The 27853-nt window shown below is 43.0% G+C and overlaps 1 protein-coding gene, 1 long non-coding RNA gene and 1 pseudogene across 14 annotated transcripts in view; 2 read left to right on the top strand and 1 right to left on the bottom strand.

Moving 5' to 3' along the window:
• Positions 1 to 22653, bottom strand: part of LOC149121552 (uncharacterized) — a 40041-nt gene extending 17388 nt beyond the window's left edge. For 5 of the 13 annotated variants that reach the window (XR_016223326.1, XR_016223330.1, XR_016223329.1 and 2 more), the window contains exons 1-2: positions 22239 to 22651; positions 18287 to 18355 (exon numbers count right to left, since the gene is read on the bottom strand). This is a non-coding gene — a long non-coding RNA (uncharacterized LOC149121552). Of the gene's footprint in view, positions 1 to 1398; positions 1457 to 9388; positions 11164 to 18286; positions 18356 to 22238 lie in introns of those variants that run through there. The other 8 variants (XR_016223334.1, XR_016223336.1, XR_016223331.1 and 5 more) reach the window with 4 other exon arrangements.
• On the top strand, positions 227 to 1230 carry LOC149121553 (olfactory receptor 7E178-like; annotated as a pseudogene).
• On the top strand, positions 14275 to 15773 carry LOC127489330 (olfactory receptor 7E24-like). Its single transcript, XM_070059297.2, has one exon. It carries the CDS (start codon positions 14491 to 14493, stop codon positions 15469 to 15471), a length of 981 nt encoding a protein of 326 aa, XP_069915398.2. The 5' UTR covers positions 14275 to 14490; the 3' UTR covers positions 15472 to 15773.
• Positions 22654 to 27853: the final 5200 nt, after the last annotated feature.

Genomic DNA, 27853 nt, shown 5'->3' with positions numbered 1-27853 from the left:
AGAAGATTGAGTTGTCACCACTGAGAAAGGAGACAGAATTTGGTTGCTGAGTGTGAATATGAAAGTGGAGTTCTAGAAGCTACAGGGAAAGTTTGTATCAAGCAAAAAATGCATGAATTTCACAACTGTATTACAACAAGAAAACCCTTTTCTTTGAATTCAACTTATTCTGTGAAAACTAGAGTTACCCTCATGCTATATCCATACATACTTGACTTGAAGACATATGGAGTGCTGGGTGCCTGTTTATCTGTTTCCTTTTACCAATCCTATTTTCCTTTCCAAAAGGAGTCCAGGTTGTTTTGAAACACAAAATCTCACACAAGTCTCAGAATTTCATCTCATGGGCTTCTCAGAAGATCCAGCCCTGCAGCATCTCATCTTTGGGCTGTTCTTTTTGATTTACCTGGTCACAGTGCTTGGGAACCTGCTCATTTCCCTGGCCATCAGCTCAGATTCCCACCTCCACACCCCCATGTATTTCTTCCTCTGTAACCTGTCCTTGGCTGATGTGGGTTTCACCTCTACCACAGTTTCCAAGATGATTGTGGACATCCACACTCACGGCACAGCCATCTCCTATGTGGGCTGCCTGACACAGATGTCTCTCTTTATTATCTTTGGGTGCATGGGTGATTTGCTTCTGACCGTGATGGCCCATGACCGGTTTGTCACCATTTGTCATCCACTGCATTACCAGGTCATCATGAACCCCTGCCGCTGTGGCTTCTTACTTTCCAGGTCCTTTGTGGCCAGTGTTTTGGAATACCTGCTGCAGAATTTGATGCTATTAAGAGCTACCTGCTTGAAAGTTGCTGACATTTCTAATTTCTTCTGTGAACCTTCCCAGCTTCTCACCCTTACCTGCTCTGACACTTTCACTCATGACACAGCCATAGATTTTGTTGGCATCATCATATATGGTTTTCTCCCTATCTCAGGGATTCTCCACTCTTACTACAAAATCATTTCCTCCATTCTGAGAGTCCATCAGCTGGTGGGAAGTACAAAGCCTTCTCCACCTGTGGCTCTCACGTTGTATGTTCATTTTATGGAACACCCCTCGGGGTGTATCTCAGTTCAGCAGCCTCACTTTCTTCCAGGAAGTGTGCAGTGGCCTCAGTGATGTACACTGTGGTCGTCCCACTGCTCAACCCCTTTATCTACAGCCTGAGGAACAGGGACATCAAGAGGGCCATGTGGAGACTTCTCAGTCAGCAAGCTATTTAGAGCACAGATTGGAAAGGCAGCAAAACTCAGCATCCAGACCCTAATATCTCACCTGGTTCATCACATCACACTTGAGGCTCTCATGGCTTTCATTCATCTTCTTTTGTAACTGAGATTTCCTGTTTTTCTCTCTGTTTATGGAAAAATTATATATTTACCCTTGCATACCTGACTCATATTGTACCTATGGAGCCTTCTCTAGTTCATTATGGATGATCCAGGTATCCTGGAAAAAGAAAATATACTTTGATTTTTTGTTATTTAAAATTGATATCTTTTCTATAATTTGTATGTACTTTCCATGCACATTTCCATTCATATCCTTCTAACTTATTTGATCTCATTATCCATGAGGATGCATATGACTGCTCCTTTTTATGAAACCCTCTAAGGAGCTTTAAAAATTCTGATGGCTGGATTTCACTACCAGAGGTTCTGATGTCTTGAACTTGAATAGCTAAAGCAATCTTACGAGACACACATAATTTGAAAGCATCATAGTATCAGATTTTAAGACATACTACAGGGCAGTTATTATCAAAGCTATCTGGTACTGGAGAAAAAGTAGATGTGTATACAGATGGAACAGAATAAACACTATAGACATCCTCCATGCTTCTACATCCAACATCTTTGATGAAGGAACTAAAATCAATCCCTGGGGCAAGCACAGTCTCTTGAACAAATATTCCTGGGGAAACTGGATTTCCACATGCAGAATTATGAAACTAGACACCTTACCCAAAAACTAGACAACTTACACAAAAATCCACTCAAAATAGATCAAACACCTAAATCTATGACCTGACACCATCAAATTACTAGAGATCACTGGGGAAACTCTGCATGACATTGGCATAGGCAAAGACATCTTAGAAAAAGACACAAGAAGCGCAGGGAATCACAGCAAAAATAGACCAATTCTCCTCTGCCAAAGAAACACTCAGCTACATGAAGAGGCGACTGACTGAATGGGAGACATTCTTTGCAAACTATGTGACAGATAAAAGATTAATATCCAGAATTTTTAAAGAACTCAAGAAACCTAATAAAAACAAAACAAACAATCCAGTTAAGAAACTGGCAGAGGACTTGGACTGTCATTTTTCTTTTTTTTTTTTTAAAGATTTTTTATTTATTTATTTGACAGAATTACAGATAATGAGAGGGAAAGACAGAGAGAAAGGTCGTCTGTTCATTGGTTCACTCCCCAAATGGCCACAATGGCCGGAGCTTTGCCAATCTCAAACCAGAAGCCAGGAGCTTCTTCCAGGTCTCCCATGTGGGTGCAGGGGCCCAAGGACTTGACCATCTTCTACTGCTTTCCCAAGCCACAGCAGAGTGCTTGATTGGAAGAGGAGCATCTGGGACTAGAACCGGCGCCCATTTGGGATGCCGGTGCCTCAAGCAGAGGGTTAATGTACTGTGCCATGGCACCGGCAACTAGACTAGCATTTTTCAAGAGAGGAAAACAAATGGCCAACAGACACTTGAAAAATGCTCAGGATCACTAGCCATCAGGGAAATGCAAATCAAACCTACAATGAGGTTCCATCTCACCCCAGTTAGAATGGCTTTCATACAGAAATCAACAAACAACAAATGCTGGTGAGGATGCGGGCAGAAAGGTATCCTGGTCCATTGTCGGTAGGAATGTAAACTGGTACAGCCAAGGTGGAAGACAGTATGGAGATACCTCAGAAATCTGAATATAGACCTACCATATGATCTAGCCATTCCACTCCTGGGCTGGTGCAGACCTGAGGTCGCCCTGCTTATGACATAAGTCCAAAATGGTGCATGCTCTTTGTCTTGCTCGCCTTTTGAGAGGTGAGTGGAGAGAGAGAAACTCGTGTCCGTATCGGTCACTTTTTTTTTTCCTTCTCTCTTCTAGTTAGCCTGGTGAACTTTTTTGTTTTCCCCCACGGGATTGCAAGCCTCGACCTGACACCATCAAATTATTAGAGAGCATTGGAGAAACCCTGCAAGATATAGGTATAGGCAAAGACTTCCTAGAAAAGACCCTGGAGGCACAGGCAGTCAAAGCCAAAATTAACTATTAGGATTGCATCAAATTGAGAAGTTTCTGTACTGCAAAAGAAACAGGAGAGTGAAGAGGCAACCGACAGAATGGGAAAAAATATTTGCAAACTATGCAACAGATAAAGGGTTGATAACCAGAATCTATGAAGAAATCAAGAAGCTCCACAACAACAAAACAAACAACCCACTTAAGAGATGGGCCAAGGACGTCAATAGATATTTTTCAAAAGAGGAAATCCAAACAGCCAACAGACACATGAAAAAATGTTCAGGATCACTAGCTATCAGTTTAACTCTGTAATTAACACACAATTATTCTTAGGTGTTTAAATTTTAACTGAAAAGTGATCCCTGTTTAATATAAGAGTGGGAATAAGAGAGGGAGATGTACAATTTGGGACATGCTCAATCGGACTTGCCCCAAAAAGTGGAGTTAGAAACGTGCCAGGGGATTCCAATACAATCCCATAAAGGTGGCATGGACCAATGCCATCTCACTAGTCCAAGTGATCAATTTCAGGTCACAATTGATCACACTGATAGGTCTAAGAGTCCAAGGGATCACACAAACAAGACTAGTGTCTGCTAATACTAACTGATAGAATCAAAAAGGGAGAGAATGCTCCATCATGGGAAGCAGGATACACAGTAGACTCATAGAATGGCAGATGTCCTAAATAGCACTCTGGCCTCAGAATCAGCCCTTAAGGCACTCAGATCTGGCTGAAGAGCCCATGAGAGTACTTCAGGCATGGAAAGCCAAGACACTCTGGAAAAGAAAAAAAGAAGACCTAAATGAAAGATCTCAGTGAGTGAGATCCCAGTGCAAAGAACGGGGCCATCAAAGAAGGAGGTACCTTTCTCTGAAGGGAGGAGAGAACCTCCATTTTGACTATGACCCTGTCAGAATAAGATCGAAGTCGGCGAACTCAAAAGGCTTCCATAGCCTTGGAAACTCATGACTAGAGCCTAGGGAGATTACTGATGCCATAAACAGGAGTGTCAAATTGTTAAGTCAACAACAGGAGTCACTGTGTACTTACTTCTCATGTGGGATCTGTCCTTAGTGTGTTGTCCAATGTGAAGTAACGCTATAACTAGTACTGAAACAGTATTTTACACTTTGTGTTTCTGTGTGGGTGCAAACTGATGAAATCTTTAGTTAATATATACTGAATTGATCTTCTGAATATAAAGATAATTGAAAATGAATCTTGATGTGAATGGAATGGGAGAGGGTTCGGAAGATGGGAGGGGTGCGAGTGGGAGGGAAATTATGGGGAGGGAGCCATTGTAACCCATAAACTGTACTTTGGAAATTTATATTTACTAAATAAAAAAATAAAAAAAGAATTATAGATCAATATCTTTGATGAACATAGATGCAAAAGTCCTCCACAAAATACTGATTGAATCCAACAACACATCAGAAAGATCAATCACCCAGATCAAGTGGGATTTATTCCTGGTATGCAGGGAGTGGTTCAATATACAAATGAATACGTGTGATATATATCACATTAACAACCTGAAAAACAAAGGCCATATGATTATCTCAATAGATGCACAGATAGCATTTGATAAAATACAACACCCTTTCTTGATGGAAACATTAAGCAAATTGTGTATGGAAGGAACACTCCTCAACAGAATCGAGGTAATATATGACAAATCCGCAGCCAGCATTTTATTGAATGGGGAAAAGTTGGAAGCATTGCAACTAAGGTCTGGAAACATAAGGATGCCCATTCTCACCACTGCTATTCAATAAAGTTTCAACCAGAGTCATTAGCCAAGAAAAAGAAATTACAGGGATGCCAATTGGGAAGAAAGAAGTCAAACTATACCTATGTGCAGATGACATGGTTCTATAGATAGGGGAAGCAAAGAATCACTAAGAGACTATTGGAACTCATAAAAGAGTTTGTAAAGTGGCAGGATACTATATTAACAGACAAAAATGAATAGCCTTTCTATATGAAGAGAATGTCATGGCTGAGACAGAACTTCTAAGATCATTCCATTTACAATAGATAGGAGAAAAATTAAATCCCTTGGAATAAATTTAAACAAGGAGGTTAAAGACCTCTATGATAGAAATTACAAAACCTTCCAGAAAGAAATGGAAGGAGATAAAAAATGGAAAAACCTCCATTTTCATGAATTGGAAGAATCAGTATCATCAAAATGTCCATATTACCAAGAGCAATTTACAGATTCAATGCAATACCAATGAAAATACCAAGGAAATTCTTTTCAGAACTAGAAAAAATGATGCTAACATTCATATGGAAACAAAAGAGACCCTGAATAGCTAAAGCAATTTTATAAGACACACACAAATTGAAGGCATCACAATACCAGATTTCAAGACATACTACAGGGCAGTTATTATCAAAACTACCTGGTACTGGAAAAGAAAATAGATGTGTATACCAATGGAACAGAATAGACACTCAAGACATCATCCATGCATCTACAACCAACATCTTTGATGAAGGAACTAAAATTAATCTCTCGAGCAAGGACAGTCTCTTGAACAATGGTCCTGGGGAAACTGGATTTTCACGTGCATAATTATGAAACTAGACCCCCTTACACAAAAACTAGACACTTTCACAAAAATTCACTCAAAATAGATCAAACACCTAAATCTATGACCTGATACCATCAAATTACTAGAGATCACTGGGGAAACTCTGCATGACATTGGCATAGGCAAAGACTTCTTGGAAAAGACACAAGAAACACAGGGAATCACAGCAAAAATAGACTAATTTGACCCTGCAAAAGAAACACTCCACGACATGAAGAGGCAACTGGCAGAATGGGAGACATTCTTTGCAAATATGCAACAGATAAGATTAACATTCAGAATTTTAAAGAACTCAAGAAACCTAATAACAACAAAATAAACAATCCAGCTAAGAAATGGGCAAGGGCTTATACTGGTATTTTTCTTTTTTTTTTTTTTTCAAGATTTTTTATTTATTTGACAGGTAGAGTTACAGACAGTGAGAGGGAGAGACACAGAGAAAGGTCTTCCATCCATTGGTTCACTCCCCAAATGGCCGCAATGGCTAGAGCTGTGCCAATCCAAAGCCTGAAGGCAGGAGTTTCTTCCAGGTCTCCCATGTGGGTGCAGGGGCCCAAGGACTTGGGCCATCTTCTACTGCTTTCCCAGGCCATAGCAGAGAGCTGGATTGGAAGAGGAGCAGCCGAGACTATAATCAGAACCAATTTGGAATGCTGGCACCACAAGCAGAGGATTAATCTCCTGTGCCACAGCGCTGGGACCTAGACTGGCATTTGTTTTAAAAGAGGAAATTCAAATGGCCAACAGACACTTGAAAAAATGCTCATGATCACTAGCCATCAGGGAAATGCAAATCAAAACCACAATGAAGTTCCATCTCACCCCAGTTAGAATGGCTTTCTTTCTTTCTTTCTTTCTTTCTTTCTTTCTTTCTTTCTTTCTTTCTTTCTTTCTTTCTTTCTTTCTTGACAGGCAGAGCGGACAGTGAGAGAGAGAGAGAGAGAGAGAGAGAGAGAGAAAGGTCTTACTTTTTGCTGTTGGTTCACCCTCCAATGGCTGCCACGGCTGGCGTGCTGTGGCCGGTGCACTGCACTGATCTGAAGGCAGGAGCCAGGTGCTTCTCCTGGTATCCCATGGGGTGCAGGGCCCAAGCACTTGGGCCATCCTCCACTGCCTTTCCGGGCCACAGCAGAGAGCTGGCCTGGAAGAGGGACAACCGGGAAAGAATCCGGTGCCCCGACTGGGACTAGAACCCAGTGTGCCAGCACCGCTAGGTGGAAGATTAGCCTATTGAGCCATGGCGCCAGCCTAGAATGGCTTTCATACAAAAATCAACAAACAACAAATGCTGGTGAGGATGTGGGCAAAAGGCATCCTTGTTTACTGCTGGTGGGAATATATACTGGTATAGCCACTGTGGAAGACAGTATGGAGATACATCAGAAATCTGAATATAGACCTACCATATGATCTAGCCATTCCACTCTTGGGAATTTAAACAAACCAAAAGAAATCAGCATATGGAAGAATTACCTGTACCCTCATGTTCACTGCAGCTCAATTCACAACAGCTAAGAGATGGAATCAACCCAGATGTCTATCATCACAAGACTCAATAAGGAAATTATTGTGTGTACACACTATGAAATACAACACAGTGGTTAAAAAAATACTAAAATCCTGTTATTCACAACAAAACAGATACAACTAGAAACCATTATACTTAATGAAATGAGGGTGTCCCAAAAAGACAAATACCACATTCTGCCTGATCTCTGTTAACTAGGAGAGCCCCTAAAATGTAATCTATAGGAGTGAAACTGACACTTTGAGAGGCAATGATTTTGAGCAGCCCTTGTCTCAACTGTTGAGGAACAGTGGATTTTTTCTTCATACTATTTGCTGAACTCTTTACAGAGTGTAGAGTAAATCTTATGAGTATAATGTTAACTGAAAATAGATCTTTGTAAAAAGTAAAAATGGGAACAGGAGAGGGAAGAGAAGGGTGGGAGTGTGCGCAGGAAGAAGGCTAGGTTGGGAAGTATCACTATGTTTATGAATCTGTATACAGCAAATACATGAAAGTTGTAGACCTTAAATAAAATTTTGCAAAAATCTAAATACAATTGGGAGTGAAATGAGCATTTAAGTGATAAGAAAACATCAGAAGCCGCTGGGAACATCTGGTGCATTTGGACCCAGAATGGCTGCCCCTGGTTGTGATGGCACTGGAGAGATTCTGCTGAAAGATGAGAAAGCAGAGTCACTTCTTTCGGCTAGATGACCATGGATCCCCCATGGAGAAGTATGGTGGAATAGGAATAAATACAGGAGGCAGACAAAACCTGCCTTTCGGAATGCTCTCCTGCAGGACAATTTGGCTGAGAGCATGATGGTTTGCTAGGTTGTCTGATATGCTGGAGAGATGTAGTCAGTCTGTGGTGCTCATAGACCACCACCAAAAGCACTGTACATCTCAGAGTGCTCAAGACCACACAGGAGGACAGATCAGCCTGTCTTCAGCCTTACAGAATGCTGGTGCCAAGGGCAGGCATTTGGCAGAGTGGTTGGGATTCCCCTTGGGATGCCCACATCCCGTACTGAAGAACCTGAGTTTGTCTCTTGGCTCCTCTGTCAGTTCCCTCTTCCCATTAAAGTGCTCATAGAGAGGCAGCAGATTTTAGCTCAATTAATTTCATTCCTGCCTCCTGTGTGGGAGACTCATGTTGAGTTCTTAGCTCCTGGCTTTTTCCTGGCCAAGTTCTATGGGTTTTTTGGGGTGACCTGGTGAATAGAAGAACTCTTTGTCTCCCTTTGTCCCTCTACATTTAAATAAAAGTGATAATTTTTAAAATCTCCTGATACTAATGCAGTAAAAATTGTACTTCTGTCTCTTCCTCCCAGATTCATCCACATTAGGAGGCCCAGGGCTGTCTGTCTTCCCAATAGTCCTAAGGAGAGAGCCTCAGCTCTTATTGCTTACTGGGAATGATGTGGCAATGGGACCTCATTCCCCAGTCACGTCCCACAGCAAGAGAGCTCAGCTCAGTGTGTTCTATGGGATACAGATGACCCATGAGGCACTGTTGAAACATTTTTCCTCCTATACCAGACCAGTAGGATGGTTGGAATAACTAGACTGACCAGCCCCAAAATGAAATGCTTTTGTACATATGTAGGATCTTTCATAAGTTCACAAAATACATATTATCAACTTATCAGTTAATTACATTTTTCTGCAAACTTTTTGAAGTATGCTTTTTCACCTACTGCTTCTGAAGTATTGAAGTATAAGGACAAAGAAATATGTAACTATCAATAGTTTTGTAATCTTGAGTATAATTCAATAAGAGTCACAACCTGGCGATGAAGACTAATTCAAATTAGTAAAAAGCATGTGAGTTCCCAAGACATAAAATACAAACCCAAGCAAAGTCTTAGGAAATGAAATAGGAAGCTCTATTTAGAGACTAATGCTAACCGAGAAAGTGAGAAAAGTATTTGATTATTGGTATACAACATACAATTCTCCTGAGGTTTCATGATGAATAAAATGGATTGGGAGACAAAGAAAATCACATATTCAGCTGTGAAATTGAAAACAGAAGGCTGAGTTTTATGTAAAGATTTTGCAACTTGGATGTCAGCACCAAAGGGCACAGGTGACCTTCCTTGTGGACTTATTTTCTCCTATTCCTCTTCCATGAATATAGGCAAGTCTTCAGGGACTAGGGTTCATGGCCTGGCTGGCTAATTGGGAGCTCTGTGCATTGAGCACCCAAGGTCCTAATAATGAACTGGCACATTCATACCTTGGCCTTCCTGGTGGAAATATAGTGGCTGCACTCCCATTGTGAGCATCTGCACAAGGACCCTGCCCAAGTTTGTCTCCAGTCCTGAGTGCAGAACCTGAGGCTCCCTCCATTGCAGTCCAGGCAGAAGAGGAGAAGTGGAGCCATCACCCATGGTCATGCCTCAGTTGAGACCCAGTGCATCCCAGTAAGTGCGGAGGGATAGCAGGGAAGGAGGTTGGACTCTTAGGAACATTGTTTTCTCCTCATCAGAAGAAAAGTGAGAGTTGGGGTAGACTTGTGGGAGGGAACCAATAAGCAAAGCTTCAGCCCAGAGGACTGTGAAGTCTATGTTCTTGTTTCTCACAGGAGTCCCAGATATCTCTTTCCAAGTTTGGCTTTCCTCCTGTATTAACTCTCTCTCCCTCGCAGTCCTCTCCGTGACAGAAGCAAATGCATCTCTAAACTGTCTCCTGAACACAGAAACATGATCATAAAGGTGATGATGAAGATGCCAGGGAGCATAACATCATGGGCGTTAAGAGGGCTTCCTAAGTATCAGGCTCTGAACTCTGTTGCAAGTAGGCTGTTTCACTACATCTGCACAATCTCCCAATTTCTGTTGCATAGAGGAGCTCAGCACTTTTTTGTGACTTGTATCTGATAGTCAAGTACAAAGAATTGAAGCCACCTTGTAAAAAAAAGTTATTATATTTGAAAGTTACAGAGAGGGAAAGGCAGAGAGAGAAAGTTTTCCATCCACTGATTCACTCATGAGATGGCCACATAAGCTGGGGCTGCACCAGGCTGAAGTCCGGAAGTCCATCCAGCTTTCCCTTGTGGGTGCAGGGGCCCAAGGGCTTGGATCATCTTATGTTGCTTTGCCAGGTGTGTTAGCAGGGAAATGGATTGGAAGTGAAGCAGCCAGGACTTGAACTGTGGCCCATATGGGATGCCAGGGCTACTGGCTGCAGCTTTAGTCAATACACTGGCTCCTGAAACCACATCTGAATCAGACACAGGGCACATGGCCACTCTACCCCTCTGGTGACCCCAGCAGCAGTTTCACTTTCCTTCCACTGTGTTCTTTGCATGGGCTTCTCTGTCGATTGTGGGCAGTCTTGTGTGAAGTGTGGCGGAGCTCAAAGGCTAAGATCACAGGAGCCCAGGCCCACGATAACTCAGAGGAAATGGCTCTCCTGACCCCACACCTGGGTTTCTCTTCTGCCTACTTGCTCACCACTCTTGTAATCACTAAAGTCTTCTCAATCAGAGACATAAAATGGGGTGTTGGTTTCCATTTCTGACTGCAGAACTGGAAAGAGATTACCAACGGTCCTCAGAGTTTCCTGTAGTTTAGATCACTGGAGCTCTGTTTAAGTCCTTCTGAGCAGGAAGAGATAATGAAGAAGTTGAATACATCAGATTTCAGATGCTGACAATGTAGTGTTGAATCCTATCTGCTCCACTCCAAGTTGTTGGCATCTCTGAGAGTTAGCATTGTCATTTGAGTTGGGACCTCATCTACAGAGCCAACAAAGCTCTTGTCCTCCAATGAGAGGACTTCGGAATATTCATGGAAAAATGGAATGAAAAGTATGAATTACTGCTTTTGAAATCCACATAGATTTTTTTCATAATACATTATTTTCCATACATTATAATTTTTACAGATGCTTTTTTTGTAAAATAAACACATTTTTATCTAAAAAGGCTTTGAAACTTCAATATGGATGTGAACATGTATTTTTGAGAAGAATGAAACTTTCATTTTTAAATTTTTTTATTTTTTATTTTTTGACAGGCAGAGTGGACAGAGAGAGAGAGAGACAGAGAGAAAGGTCTTACTTTTGCTGCTGGTTCACCCTCCAATGGCCGCCATGCAGCCGGTGCACTGCGCTGATCCAATGGCAGGAGCCACGTACTTATCCTGGTCTCCCATGGGGTATAGGGCCCAAGCACTTGGGCCATCCTCCACTGCACTCCCTGGCCACAGCAGAGAGCTGGCCTGGAAGAGGGGCAACCGGGACAGAATCTGGTGCCCCGACCGGGACTAGAACCTGGTGTGCCGCTGCCGCAAGGTGGAGGATTAGCCTAGTTAGCCATGGTGCCAGCCACTCCCTTTCCTTTCTTAATGCCCTAATGCTGTACCTTCCTTGGCAGAGTGGAGGCATCAGCAATGAAGATCTATGTTACACGTTCAGTAGACCCTTCCATGGCTCGCAATAACTGGCTGTCATCAGTGTGGCTTTAACACACTGGTGCTTTCTTGAAGATCACTTTCAGGAAAGTCCCACAGAACTAGAGACCATGGAATAGCTTGTGCTTGCATCTCTGTGAAGGACACATGGATCCTGTAATGGCAATTAATGTAATCTACAGCAAAATCTTTTGTTTCTGAGTATTCAAAAATCAAGGCAGAACTGTGTTTCACAGATAGCACAAATGCACAGGAGAAGGGGACAGGCAATGCTTGTGCTCTCCATTCTCCTAGATGATAACCTGTCACAGATATGGGTGTTATTCTTCCTGTGTCCAGTGGACAATACAATCACGGGGAGGTGGAGAGATTTACACATGTGTTGGCATGTATTGTAGGTGAATGATGCTGATTTCCTTACTCCCTCCATACAGCAAGCAGAAATAATGTTATGCCAAGTAGAAATAACATTCCCACACAACATGAAATTTCTTGTTATTAGGAAAGGATTACTACTAGATATTACACAGAAAAACATTTGATGATACTAATATAGAGTTGATATAGATATACAGATAGATAGATGGTGTATCAAATATATAGTTAGTTGGTTTATCAAAGATGTACTTGATTTTTTTTTGGAATATCAAACAGGTGTTGGACAAAACCATACATGCATCCAATTTTGCTACTCATCCAGAAATCCTCACTTGTGTGATATGAAGAGAGGGGCATATATTTTCAAAAGCTTGTCATAATAATGCACGGACTAATTAGATGATGCCCCCTCCCAGCTAAAGACGTGAAGCAGATGAAATGTTTGAAGTGAATGTACATCCCAGAGGGGCTTAAAACCCAACTTCAGTGCACCCTAGTCTGTTTCAGGGGTAGTAGGTGTGTATACTAGATACCTTCACGTACTTTTCAGGTGAGGTTTAAAGAAATCTACTTAGAGATGCACAAACTAATACTGACAAGAAGGTTCATGCGTTGTGGTGCACTTGGTTGAGCCTCAGCTTGGGAAACTCGTCTCTCCTAGAGAAGTACCTGGTTCGAGTCCCAGTTACTGATTCTGACCAAGCTTTCTACTAACATGCATGACAGACTCGGATGATGACCCAAGTACTCAGGTTTCTGACATCACTTAGGAGATCTGGATGGAGTTCTGGGCTCCAGCCTCAGCCTGAGCTCTTGTGGGCATTTGGGGAGTGAAGCAGTGGGGGAAAGATACCTCTTTGTCAAATAGGATGAAAAATGAAGAAAGAAAGATAAAAAGATTGAAGAAAACTTCCTTCCAACAGTCTTGTAGGGCAAACATCCATTTCACGGATGAAGAATCTGCACAAGTATGTTTACATTACTTCCTGGAATTCTCTTTTATATATTTCTCAGTTCAATCAGCTTCTCCTGCTACAGTAATGAACTACAGTTGTCTTAGGGCAGATAAAGTTATGTTATTACAACCCATGAATAAGGAAAGGTCAATATGAAAATATTTTCTTTATGCATAGGAAGATTGGGACTCAAAGTTGACTTTGTGTGCTCTCTGATACCAAACACTTCAACGGCAAATAGGAAGGTTTATGATCATAAAAACTGTAAAGCGGCATTACCAGGTTGTTATGAAAAAAGAAAAATTTAAAAAATATTTAAATAAGATACACCTCTCAAACACAAGATAATTTACTGATATCTTGAGGAAAATACAAAAATTACCTGTTTAAGCTTTTGAAAATTCAGACATTTCTTTTAAAAAATCCTTATTTCTGTTCACTGACAGGTGCAGAATACACTAAAGTTACACTTGATCACTGATTTTTGTATGATTATGTGCACTTAACTAAACCACATTTATCAAAATTTGACCCCCACCAGTGACTAGGATAGAAGTTATGGATCACATGGCAGACAGACACACAACAGTGTGCCCACAACATGGTTAAGATACCCCCTCCACAAGGGAGTGTCTGAGCTTGATTCCTGGCTATTGTTGATTACTCAGCTTCCTCCCAGACTGTGGGAGGCAGTGGTGATGACTAAAGTACTTGGGTGACTGTAACCCATGTAGGAGACCTGGATCAATTTCCAGCTCCCAGCTTCTGTAGTAGTCCATCCAAAGACATTGTAAGCATTTAGGAGTGAATCAATGGATGGGTGTGCTTGCTTTCTTTCTCTCTCTCCCTCTCCCTCCCTATCCATGTCTCTCTGTGTGTTTCCCTATTAAACAAAAAGGAGATACAAAAGGGAAAGCAGAAAACTGGAGAATGATGAAACCTCTAAAAGATAACTAACACACAACAGTATGTTCCAATCATGAATGATCAACATTAAGTTAGTGTTGACATAACACAGTCCTGGCATTTAGAGCACAAATAAGTCAATGAAATTTGTATTATTGTTAAAATAAAGTATATTTAACTGCTTCTTAATTACGCTTATTTAGAATATTATCTTTGAAGACAAAAGGGCATTTCCTATTCTTTTTTATTAAAAGACTTGGTTGCATTTGACTATGTTCATGGACTAGTTATGTCTAATGTTCTGGGTTTCTTAACTTTTTAAAGTTGCTCTAAAAAACATTCTTTTAATTATATTTCTTCTGTGGACCTTAGAGTTACCCTGATGTTATACCCATGATTAGCTGAATTAAAACTATATGTAGAATAACTATATGCAAACACTGTGGGCCCATGTCTCCTTTTTCCATCCCTCTCTCTTTTTCCAGAAGGAGCACAGGCTCTGTTGAAACACAAAATCTGACGTGTGTCCTAGAATTCCATTTCGTGGGCTTCTCAGAGGATCCAGCCCTGCAGTCGCTCCTGTTTGGGCTGTTCTTGTCCATGTACCTGGTCACAGTGCTCAGGAACCTGCTCATCATCCTGCTCATCATCTCTGACACCCACCTGCACACCCCCATGTACTTCTTCCTCTGCAACCTGTCCTTGGCTGACATGGGTTTCACCTCCACCATGGTTCCCAAGATGATTGTGGACATCCACACTCACAGCACAGTCATCTCCTATGTGGGCTGCCTGACACAGATGTCTCTCTTTCTCATCTGTGGATGCATGGATGATTTGATTCTGACTGTGATGGCCTATGACCGGTTTGTAGCCATTTGTCATCCACTGCATTACCAGGTCATCATGAACCCCCGCCGCTGTGGCTTCTTGGTTTCTGTGTCTTTTGTGGCCAGCCTTTTCGATTCTCTGCTGCACAACTTGATATTATTACCAGTTACCTGCTTCAAGGCAGTTGAAATTTCTAATTTCTTTTGTGACCCTTCTCAGCTACTCAATCTTACATGTGATAACACCTTCAACCATGACATAGTCATGTATCTTATTGGTATTGTATTTGGGTTTTTCCCTATCTCAGGGATCCTCTTCTCTTACTATAAAATTGTGTCCTCCATTCTGAGAGTCCCATCCCCAGACGGGAAGTACAAAGCCTTCTCCACCTGTGGCTCACACCTGTTGGTCGTTTGCTTATTTTATGGATCAAGTTTAGGCGTGTATCTCAGTGCATCATTCTCCACCTCTTCCAGAGAGAGTGCTGTGGCCTCACTGATGTACACCCTGGTCACCCCTATGTTGAACCCCTTCATCTACAGCCTGAGGAACAGGGACATCAAGAGAGCTCTGCAGAGAACTCTCAACAGAATTAGCTAATCTCACTGCCCTTGCCATCCTTGTGTTCCTAGAACTGAAATGGGCAGCTTCAAGATGTCTAGAATCAGTCCTCAGGTCACAGCATGTGAAGGCATCTATCATCATCTCCATGTCTTTTGGGCTTCTCTTACCACAACCTTTCCTCTCAACATATGGGAAGCTAACGCTGTAGGCTGGGGCTTTAACTTGCTGTGTCACTGTGCAGGCCCCAGGTTGGAGCTCTTAAAAAAATCACTACTCTACTTTCCACCTTTCTTTAATAAAAGGTCACTCATGGTCACTAACCTTAACTACATATGAAGTGTGGTACATTTCACTCATCTCTTCTCTCCCCTCTCAGGCCTCATTGTTGGAGAGAGTCCCTTTAGTTACCATTTCTGTTCACATGTTTTTCCCTCTTTACCTCTGTCCTGCAGTAGCTATTGGACCCATTGCCCATATTCCGTTCTCTCCATTATGAGAACTGGATTTGTTTCTGTTTCTTGACTGATGAATACATCATGACAAGGGGCAAAGGTAGAGGATGAGCTGTGATAGGAGTATTTAAAAATGTGCACAAGGGGGCGGCACTGTTGCATGTTAGGTTAAGCCTCTGCCAGCAGTACTGGCATCCCATAGGGTGCTGGTTCGAGTCCTGGCTGCTCCACTTCTGATGCAGCTTCCTGCTAATGGCCTGGGAAATCAGCGGTGGATGGCATAAATGCTCAGGCCCATGCACCCATGTTGGAGACCCAGAAGAAGTGCTTAGCTCCTGGCTTTGGATTAGCCCATCTCCAGCTGTTGCAGCCATTTGGGGAGTGAATCAGTGGATGGAAGATCTGTCACTCCTTCTCTTTCTGTAACTCTGCCTTTTGAATAAAATAATTTTTTTCATGTGTTCAAGAAATCAAGCCAGTTTTCAATATCAGTCTTCTCATAAACACAAACGAGGCAGAATTTAGGGTCTTCTCATTTCTGTTGATGACACTCATCTTTTGAGGTGGGTGTTAGTGCCATTTGGGATGCCTGTACTGCAGGGCCTGGTTTTGAATCCTAGCTCCACTCTGATTCTGAATTCCTACTAATGTGCATCTTTGGAGGCAGCAGGTGATGGCTCAAGCAGTTGGGTCCCTGCCACACACGTGGGAGATGTGGACTGAATTCTTAGCTTCTGGCTTTGGCCTGGCCCAGCCTTGGCTGCTGTGGGCATTTAGGGAGTGAACCAGTGGATGGAGAACATTGCTCTCTCAATCTCTCAGTATTTTCCTTTCAAATAAAATAAATTTTTACAACTAAAAAAAGGAACATTCTTCATGTGAGGGAAAAACAGCAAATGTCCTATTTCATTGTGCAAACATAACTCTCCAGACATAGTATGTCTGGCAGGTGAGAACCTTAATTTTTTTAAAAGAAGGTTTGCTTATTTGAAAGGAAGAGAGAGAGAAAGAGGGAGAGAAAGAGGGAGAGAAAGAGAGAGAGAAAGAGAGAGAGAAAGAGAGAGAGAAAGAGAGAGAGAAAGAGAGAGAGTGAGTGAGAGAGAGAGAGAGAGAGAGAGGGTGAGAGAGAGAGATCTTCTGTCTGTTGGTTCACTGCCCAAAAGGCTGCAATGGCTGGGCTATGTCAGTCCAGAGCCAGTAGCCTGGAAGTCCATCCTGGTCTCCCATGTGAGTGTCACGGGCCCAGGCATTCAGACCATCATTCACTGCTTTCCCAGGTGCACGGGCAAGGAGCTGGATCAGAAGTGGAGCAGCCTGGACTTGATTGGTACTGAGATGAGATACCAGGTGGCAGGCAGATTAACCTGCTACACCACAATGCCATTCCTGTCCAAACACTGAATGAGGCAATAGCACGTGCCTCCCACTCTTCAGGTTTCCAGTCCATCCAGCGGGAATGGTTCCTGTGCTTTCCATCACCGGAGGTGCCATGAGTGTTAGCCGGCCCATCACCGGAGCCACCACAGGTGTTAGCTGGTCCATTCCCGTGCCTGTCTTCTTGCCAGTCCTCAGGACAGAGCCTCAGCCCCCATGGGTCCCTGCACACAGGAGGGAGAACAGATTTGTGCTCCTTGGCCGTGCCCCTGAGCAAGGCAGCACGGACTGCAGGGTGCTTTGGGAGATGCTGGGTGTGAAGGATTGTCAGGAACATATTTCCCCAGTATCAGTTCACATCAGATGGGTGGGAAAGCAAGACTGGCTGCCAGCTTTCAGCTCAGAGGTCTGTAATGTTTATGCTTTTCAGTCTTGCTGGGAATTTGAGAATCCAACTGGTACCAAATGCTTGCTCCATGACACCATCTTGAGAAAGGAGCCACAGTTGGAATCTGTACTGCTGTAGGAGATAGAAACCCCTGTATATCCTCATCCCTGGGCATCCACAGTCACTCCACCATTCAGGCAAGAGGAGCACAGCCTCATAAACCTAGCTAGACCCTGCAGCAGCAGCGACCAACATTTTAGCCTAAGCAGTGTCCTGCACTACACTGGTCAGGTGGTTCTGCACAGCAAAGTGGGTCCTATTCCCAAAACCTTAAGAAGGAGTGATCACCTCTGTGGATACAGGACCATGTCCCCTACTTCCTCAACCCCCACCAGGGCAGTGCAAGCTCTGGTTTTGGTGGGTGTGAGCAGTGCTGCATGTTTGTCCCAAACTCCCGCCCAGCCGTACTGTGGATCCTTCTGAGCCTGCCCTGACTTTGAGGGGACTCCAACACCCCACTTTTGTCAGTGTACAGATCATTGGAAAACAAGCATCAGAATTAAACTATACTATAGACCAAATGATTCTTACAAAAATAGCACATTAAGTCCAACCACAACAGGATACATCCTCTTACCACCAGCATGAACCAACAGCAAAGGAAGACCTTTCTCTCTGTCTCTCTCTCTCTCACTGTCCACTCTGCCTGTCCAAAAAAAAAAAAAAAAGAATAGTCTTTAGGACACACCATTGATTAGGCCACAAAACAAATCCCAGCAAATTCAAAAAAATCAAAATCCTATCACATTATCCTCTCTGACCACAATGGAGTAAAACTAGAAATGGTCAGCCAAAGAGAAAACAACTCTAGAAGTTATCCAAATACATGGAAATGGAACATCTTGCATCTAAATGAAAAGTGGGTCCTTGAAAAATAAGGAAAATTTAAAAATTCCTTGAATCTTATGAAAATAGAAACACAACAGCTGAAAACTTATGACATATCAGAAGCAATTCTAGCAATTCTAATGAAAAGTTTATAACAGTAAGCACCAACACACACACACACACACACACACACAAATACCACAACCTAACTACATCTTAAGGACCTTGAAAAGCAAGATACAACCAAGCCCAAAGTTAGGAGGAAAGAAATAAACATCAGAGCAGAAATAAATAAAATAGGAAACTAAAATAGAAAAGATTAATGAAGTAAAAAATTTGGTTTTTTGAAAAGATAAAACATATATCTTTAGCTAGAGTAAAACCAGAAAGCAGACTTGAATAAATAAAAGCAGAGATGGAAAAGGAGACATTACAAATGACACCACAGAAGTATAAAGAGCCATTACAGACTATTATGAATGACTACACACCAACAAATTGGAAAACTTTGAAGAGGAGGACAGATTTCTACACCTATAACTGACCAGGATTGAACAACAAAGAAAACCTGAATGGATCAATAAAAAGTAGTGAGATGGAAGTGTAACAAGAAGTCTCTGGACAAAGAAAATCCCAGGACCAGATGGTTTCACTGCTGAATGCTAGCAAACTCCTAAGGAAGAACAAAAGGCAATTAATCTCAAAGTACTCCCAAGTAATTGAAAGGAAGGGAACCCTTCCAAATGCATTCTATGAGGCTAGAATTACCTTGATTTCAAAACCAGTCAAGCACACAACAGAAAAAAAAACTCTAGGTCAATATCCCTGATGAACACAGATGCAAAATTTCTCAGCTGTATACTAACAATTGGCATTCAATACACACACCAACAAAAGTCCTTTAGTATGATGAAGTATGAGTTCTATCAGGGATTCAGAAATATTCAGCCTATGCAAGTCAATAACTAATATATCACATCAACAGAAAAAAAGGCAAAATTCATATGATCCCCTCAGTAGATGCAGAGAGCATTTGGCACTATTCAGCATCCACTCGTGACTGAAGATCTTAAATAAATTAAGTATAGAAGGAATACACCTCAACACAGTAAAGGCCAGATGGGACAAACCCATAGCCAACGTGATCCTGGAAGGAGCAAAGCTGAAACCATGTCCTCTAAGATCTGGAACCAGAAAAGGCTGTCAACCTTCACTGCTCTTATTCAATATAGCATTGGAAGTTTTAGCCAAAACAGCTAGGCCAGGGAAAGAAATAAAAGGCAGACAAATAGGAAAGGAAGACATCAAATTGCCCCTGTTTGTAGGGAAATAAAGCTGAATACATTCACCAGGAGACTAGTAGAACTGAAAAAGAAGTTCAGTTGCATGGTACAAATTCAGTGTGCAAAACTCAGTAGCATTTCTATATACCAATAATGAACTGCACCAGAAAGAAGTAATTACAAAAAATTGTTATGCCTTGCAATCCATTTAACCATGGGTATGAAAGATCTCTACTATGAAAATTACATAACACTACTGAAAGAGGTAAAGAAAACAAAACAAAAAAGATTTGCAAGATATAATTAAAATGTCCATACTTTCTGAAGAGGTTTCCAGATTCAATGCAGTCTCCATGAAAATACCAACTACATTTTTCATGCAACTATTAAAAATTTATAAAATTCAATCTTGAACAAAAACAACAAAGAGGGAGGAACCAGAATACTAGATTTCAGGACATTCCACAGAGCTATTTCAACTAAAACAGCATGGAACTTGCATTAAAACAGTCATGTAGAACAAAGGGACTGAATGGAGATCAAAAAAGTGAATCCATGAATCTATAGTCAACTTTGACAAAGTTGTTGAAAACACACATTGGAGCATGGACTGTCTCTTCAGTTACTGGCAAGGGAAGACTGTATATCCATATGCAGTTAATTGAACTAAGATGTTCCCTTCCTCCTATACAAAAATCTACTCAAAATGGATCAGAGATCTTAATGTAAGACCCAAAACTATCAAACTGCTAGAAAGAAAAGGGAAACACTTCAATATAATACCACAGGCAATGTTTTTTTTGGGGGGGTGATAAGATCCCAAAAGCACAAAAAAGAAAAGCAAAAACATATCAGATTGTATCAAAGAAAGAAACTTCTGCACAATCAAGGAAGCAATCAACAAAATGAAGAAACAACCAACATAAGGTGAGAAAATATTTAAGCTATTCTTCTGACAAAGGATTACTATCCAGAATATATAAGGAACCCAGAAAACCTAATTAGAAAACAAAAAATCCAGTTACGGAATGGGCATGGAGTATGAATAGAGATTGTGCCCTTGGACTGGCCTTCAGGGAGAAACATACACATTTAGCCCAATTCCAGGTGTGCGTTTCTGGTTCCACATGCTTAAGAAGCTATTTGGAAGGCAAGTGGGACTTCTAATGGCAGACAATAAAGAAACAACACGTGGGGACTCTAATACTGAAGTTACTGGTGATAGTAAAGGGCTCACTGAAGCAGCAGTTATGTGTTGTCAGGGGCAGCAATCAGCCAGCAGATGAAGCAGCCAACATGTTCCTATATAAATCTCCTACCTGTAGATGGCACTCATTCCAATTTTTAGCTTGTCTAACAATTGCCCCTACTGATACTAATTCAGACACTCACTGAAGAGAATCATATGGGCTTCCATCAGTGTAGAAAAGTTGGTATTATAATCCTGACAAACATGTTTTCTATACCTGACAATTGTGCCTTTCAAATTGTTGAGGCTACATGTGACCATACTCATTATGGAAAGGAGTTGTATTTCAATGACTCTCAAACAATCTGACTGGAAACAAGGAATCACCCAAAAGTGTATGTTGTGTGCAAACACCAACAACCACCCCAAAGAGATGGGAGTAGGGCTGGCATTGTTGTGCAGAGGGTTAAGCTGTGGCTAGCAATGCCATCATTCCATATCTGAGTTCCAGTTCGTGTCCTGGCTGCTCTGCTTCTAATCCAGCTGCCTGTTAATGCACCTGGGAAACAGTGGACAATGACTCAACTTTTGGGTTCCTGCACCCATGTGGGAGATCTGGAGGCAGTTCCAGTCTGGCCCAGCACCAGAAGTTGTGGACATTTGGGGAGTTAACCAGCAGATAGTAAACCTCTCTCTTTCTCCCCTTCCCTCTGTCACTCTACCTTCTAAATAAATCTTTTTTTTTTAAAGCCCAAAACATAAGTGCCCCAAGTCCCAGGCTCACAGTTCTGGGGACAACTACCTGGGGGTCAGCAAACTGATTTTACTGTGATGTTGACAAGCCAGGGGACTTAAGTACTTGGTAATAGTTCTGGATATTTTTACCAGTCAGCTGGAAGCATACTTGAATCAAATCTAAAAAAGCTACGGAATTCAGTAAAAAAAAAAAGACTTAACCACATCATCCCGAGGTTTGGCCTCCTTGAGGGCGACCACTGGCCAGCATTATATGCAGCCATCCCACAAGTTAAGATCACCTTAGAGCTTTCTCCAGGCAGAAACAAGGGGAGTCTGTGTGACCCAACAGCCCTGCTGAGTTTGGGTAAACATGTCCAGCCATGAAGTCGACCGACCAACTGGACAGTCAACAAGTGGGAGTAAGGACTACTGAAACCTCATGCGACTGGTGGATGGAGTTCTCCAGCTTCTGCTGGGTTTGGCTGACTTACCCATCTGCTTTCCTGTTCTCTGCTTATTTGGTCTCCATCTTCTTTGTTTTCCAACCATTTTCATTTGTAGCCAAGAAAGCCCGAGCCGGACCTCCTATTGCAAGACCTTTCGTTTCCATGGGAACCTGCTCCCCAGTCCTTAAAGTTCATTTGCATCCTGCTTGAAGCCCTTTAGGGCTCATGACCCCAATGAAGCCGGAAGTAGCCAGACGACAGTGACCCCCTTTCCCCCTTTTGATTCCATCAGTTATAAACTGCAGGAGAGCTCAACACACTTCTGCCCCCACAGAAGCAAAACAAGTAGCCTTGCGTTGGCTAAATGCTTGCTGAGAATAACCAGGTGTTCTTGCAAATAAAGGGGTGGGAAGGATCAGGGGGAGGCCGTTGATTGGATGCAGCCAAACTCAGTGGTTAACACATTTCATGCAGGAGAAGCATGCAAGTCTGATTCAGCTGTGGCCGCTTTGTGGCACCTGTGCTGAAGCCGGGCTTGGCCCCTCACCATCACCTTCCTGATATGAAGCTAACCCCTCTCTTTATGTTAAATCTTCAACACCAGATGAACATGAAATAATGTAACACACATGACACCTTGGCAGGCATGTGTGCCTACTCCTTTCTGAAGTGCATAACTCTGCCTGGAACTTCCCTAAACTTAATGAATATGTATAACTTCCTTAGAAGTAAGCCCCAGGACCTGTAACTTCCAGCTCCTCTGGGAGCCTAGTATTTAGTTATCGGCCTTGTGCCTGAATTGTACAGATTTGTTTATTTATTTGTTTATTTATTTATTTGACAGGCAGAGTGGACAGTGAGAGTGAAACAGAGAGAAAGGTCTTCCTTTTTCCATTGGTTCACCCCCCAAGTGACCGCTACGGCTGGTGCGTTGCGGCTGGCGCACTGTGCTGATCTGAAGCCAGGAGCCAGGTGCTTCCTCCTGGTTTCCCATATGGGTACAGGGCCCAAGCACTTGGGCCATCCTCCACTGCCTTCCTGGGCCACAGCAGAGAGCTGGACTGGAAGAGGAGCAATCGGGACGGAATCCGGCGCCCCAACCGGGACTAGAACCTGGGTGCCGGCACCGCAGGTGGAGGATTAGCCTAGTGAGCTGCAGTGCTGGCTGTATTGTGCAGATTTAAATATAATCTTCTCTACTCCAAGAGCAAACCATTGCAGGTATGTTCCATTGGCAAAAGCAGTTGACAAGAACCCATGGATTTTCTGCCTGGTTACAACACCACAAAGAAATAAGCTGATGGATACATTCATTAGCCCCATTTAATTATTCCACAATGGATATGTGCATTGAAACATTGCACTCTTTCCCATAAACATATAACTGCCAATTAAAATAAAATTAATTTTACGAGTTTCTATGAAGATTATATAAAGCAAATTTTAGATGATTTTCCCTTTTTAGCTCTAGGACATGCGAGAAACAGATGTATATGGAGAAACAGCTTTTTCTCTCTGTCCTTGTTATCTTTTTTCTTTTCCTCAGTGATGGACTAAAACAACCTCAGGAGTTCTAGATTCATCCCTTGAGAGCACCAGTTACTGAAAATTTACTTTTTAGTGGAGCTGCTTCCTTGTGGTATTTGAGGAGAAAAAAAAGTGTACTTATAAATGTTTAATTGGGGTAGGGAGAGCTTCCTTTTTTAAAATTTAAATTATTGTTCACGTGAGAAGGAGAGAGAGAGAGAGAGACAGAGACAGAGAAAGTTGCCATCAACTCTGTTTACTCCCCCGATGGCTGCACCAGCCCAGCTGGAGGAGGAGCCAGCAGTCAGGAACTGAATCCAGGTCTCCCATGTGGTGGCAGGAACCTGATCAATTGAGCCATCACTGCTACCCGCCAGGGTCTGCATTTGCAGGACTCTGGAGTCAGGAGCCAGAGTCAAGTGCTGGACACAGGTACTCTGCTGCATCTTCCATGTTCTCACCACACACACACAAATGGTCTTCATGTGAGGTGTCCACTTGATTGTAATAATAATTTCACAACTTATAGGTATATTACAACATCAAAATCTATGATTTTTATTTGTTAATTATACCTCAGTAAAGCTTGAAAAATTAGTATCTTGAGAGATTTGATGTGAATTTTATCATAATGAAACAAAAAATTTAGAAAGAGTGGCATTTTGATACATACAGTACCATAGTTGAACCTTGAAAACATGATGGAACTGAAATAAAACAGACACAACATGTCAGATATTGTATGATTCCACTTCAGTGAGGAACCCAGATAGAGAATTCTCAGACACTACTGTAGAACAGAGGCTGCCCTGAGGCTGGAGTTAGAGAATGGGCAGTTGTTTTTTGTAAGGTGTACAGACTTCTGCTTGGGATGATGAAAAGCTAAAAGAACTGGATAGAGGACAGTGTACTGTGGTGGAATGAGAAGGCCATGCCAAGATGGCCACTGGCAAGTGAGTGTCAGTTACTCAGGAATGGCTTCAGAAAGCACCTGGCAATGGAGGTTGCCTGGCAACAGGCTGTGAATTGTTAGGGCATAAACTGCCCCTTGACCGGATTGGCTGCCTCGACTATGTAAGCTGCTGTACCAACTGAAATAAAGGAGTCTGTGGGCTGCTCACCTCTGGCTTGCTTTTACCTGACTCCTGGGGTCTGTGTGATGACTCCATGCCTCTTGTGCCCACCATGCTACTCCTCTCAGAACGGATCCACAGCTACATCTGGCACCCAACATGACTGAGAGACAGTGTGTCGGACTTGGCGAGGTCCCCCCTTGATTTCAGCAAGTAGGCCCCTCGGTGTTTTGTGTGCTGTTCAGTTCTGTGAGGGTGAACCCCCTCCTACGCCCATTTCCTTGCCCTTGTCCTCAGTTGTGTACCTAGGTTAGGTACACACCACCCAGAAGTGTAACGCCACTTCTCGGATCGTCCTTTTTTTTTGACAGGCAGAGTTAGAGAGAGAGACAGAGAGAAAGGTCTTTCTTCTGCTGGTTCACTCCCCAAATGGCCGATACAGCCAGCATGCCACACCGATCTGAAGCCAGGAGCCAGGTACTTCCTCCTATTCTCACATGTGGGTGTGGGGGCAAAGCACTGGGCATCCTCCACTGCCTTCCAGAGCCACAGCAGAGCGCTGGACTGGAAGAGGGGCAACCAGGACTAGAACTGGTGCCCATATGGGATACCAGCACCGCAGGTGGAGGATTAATCAAGTGAGTCATGGCACCGGCCCCTCGGTTCCTTCTTTTACTTTTGGTTCACCCGGCGAATTCACATAAGGGACTGATCATCCCAGAATTTGGAGCCAAGTCATCTTCCCTCACTCGAGAGAGGTGAGCTCCTGATACACTGCGTGGGCATATGGCCTTGACCAAACGAATCAAGGAGTTCCCCTCTAAGCACTGGACATACTTACGATCTGATACACCACTGTCTGTTCATCTAATGTAGGGACCCCCCTGCATAATGCCATCAGCCACTGAGGTGCTAGGAATTTGTTTTATTATGGCAGCAGTGCTGTGTGTGTCTTTCCTTTGGCTAGAGTTGGTGTGGTGCACCACTCTTAAGTACTCAAACATGGGAAAGATACCCCCCTCTCAGAAATCCACACAGATTACCAAACATAATGAATACATGAGTGATAAGAGCCTGCCCCTCCAGGCTGCTGCCTCACAGGCACCAGTTGATAACTTAGGGAGAGAGAGCTCTGACAGTGAAAATGACATGCCATCAGAAAATGTCGCAATGCCTAGCCAGCCATCCCCCAAATATCCATGGGATGAACTTAGAAAACCTCAAAGTGCTAAGCCATGTGAGGTCATCCCATCTGCAACCAGTCAGGATCCCCACATTTGTGGCAGTCCCCGGGTACCCCGGGCTCTCAGGGCAGCCACTAGACCCCATCCCACCCACATGTTTGCCATTAATGTCAGAGTGGATTCGCAATTCAGGCCCTGGATTACAACACCCATAAAAAGGCTTCTGCTAACCAAGGGCCGAGGATATGCTTGTGTCTTTCCAGAGAATGTGGGACAGCCCATTTGGCTACCAGCCAGAAACATCAAGCCTGTAACTTACAGTCAACCAGACCAACTGAACAAGACTGAGAGTCCGCCTTGTTAGTGGATGCACCTGCTACTGATTGTCAAGCTGCTGCCCTATCATCCTGCCCTGAGGAACTGCCCACAGCCAAATCTGCTACTGCTTTATACCCCACTTAGCTCCAGTCAGCCACTAGAAAAGCCCACAGCCTGCGTGCAGTCTTGCCATTCCTGATTACCATTGTTCCTCATTCCTACCCCCATCTGAGCAAGCACTCCTGTGGTCTCCCAATTTGAGGGCTGGTTAGTCAACAACAGGTAAGATCCCCTGGGGTACAACCTAAGACAGGCACAGCCAAATGAGGAGACCACATAGAAACGGGGTCAACAATGGTATGGCCAAGGATTGTGCCTCCCATTGTTCAAAAATAAACAAAAAGGGGGAAATGTGGTGGAATGAGAAGGCTGTGCCAAGATGGCCACTGGCAAGTGAGTGTCAGTTACTCAGGAATGGCTTCAGAACCCAACTGGCAAAGGAGCATGCCTGGCAATAGGCAGTGATTGGTTAGGGCATAAACCACCCCTTGACCAGATTGGCTGCCTTGGCTATAGAAGCTGCTGCACCAACTGAAATCAATGAGTCTGCAAACTGCTTACCTCTAGCCCACTTTCACCTGACTCCCGGGGTCTGTGTTGTGACTCCACGCCTCTTGCCCCCACTGTGCTTCTCCTCCCAGAATGAATCCACAGCAACAGTGTACAACATTGGAATGTGTCTAGTGCCACTGAACTATCCACTAAGAAATGGTTACAATAGGGGCTGGCATTGTGGCAAAGCTGGTTCAGCAGTTTCTTGGGTGCCTGCATTGTGGAGTGCCTATTCAAGCCCTAGCTATTCCATTTCTCATCCAACTCCCTGCTAATACAACCTGGGAGGCAGCAGATGATAGTCCAAGTGCTTGGGCCCTTGCCATACACACAGGAGACCAGGATGGAATTCTGGGCCCCTGGGTTCAGTCTGGACCAGCTCTGGCTGTTGTAGGCATTTTGGGGAGTCAATTAGTGGATGGAAGATTTCTCTTTGTCATACTGCTGTGCAAGTAAATCAAAATAACTCACAAAACTTTTTTTAAAAAGATTCATTGTATTTATTTGAAAGACTGAGTTAGAGTGAGGAAGAGACAGAGAGAGAGGTCCACTATCTGCTGGTTCAATCCCAAGACAGCCGCAGCAGCTGGAGCTGAACCGATTTGAAGTCAAGAGCCAAGAGCTTCCTCCAGGTGTCCTACATGGATGCAGGGGCTCAAGGACCTGGAACATCCCCCATTTTTTTCCCAGGCCATAGCAGAGAGCTAGATTGGAAGAGGAGCAGCCAGGACTAGAACCAGTGTCCATATGTGATGTTGAGGCTTCAGGACAGGGCTTTAACCCACTGCACCACAGCACTGGCTCCCAAGAAACATTTTTGAAAATGGTTAAAATGCTGCATTTTGTTACATATCTGTGTACACAAACACACACATATAACCATAGAAAAGTGTTAAAAGTGTTAACCAAAAGTTCAAGAAATAAAACATCTAATTTTTATTTGTGT

The sequence above is a fragment of the Oryctolagus cuniculus genome, chromosome 16, assembly GCF_051225735.1.
Source record: "Oryctolagus cuniculus isolate XC-2025 breed Fujian yellow rabbit chromosome 16, ASM5122573v1, whole genome shotgun sequence".
Taxonomy (NCBI): Eukaryota; Metazoa; Chordata; class Mammalia; order Lagomorpha; family Leporidae; genus Oryctolagus; species Oryctolagus cuniculus.
Note: the sequence above shows the minus strand (reverse complement) of the source record. Positions and strands in the feature narration are given on the sequence as shown.

Coding starts and splice junctions, on each gene's coding strand:
- LOC127489330 (XM_070059297.2), top strand. CDS start 14,491: ATGTCTCCTTTTTCCATCCCTCTCTCTTTTTCCAGAAGGAGCACAGGC.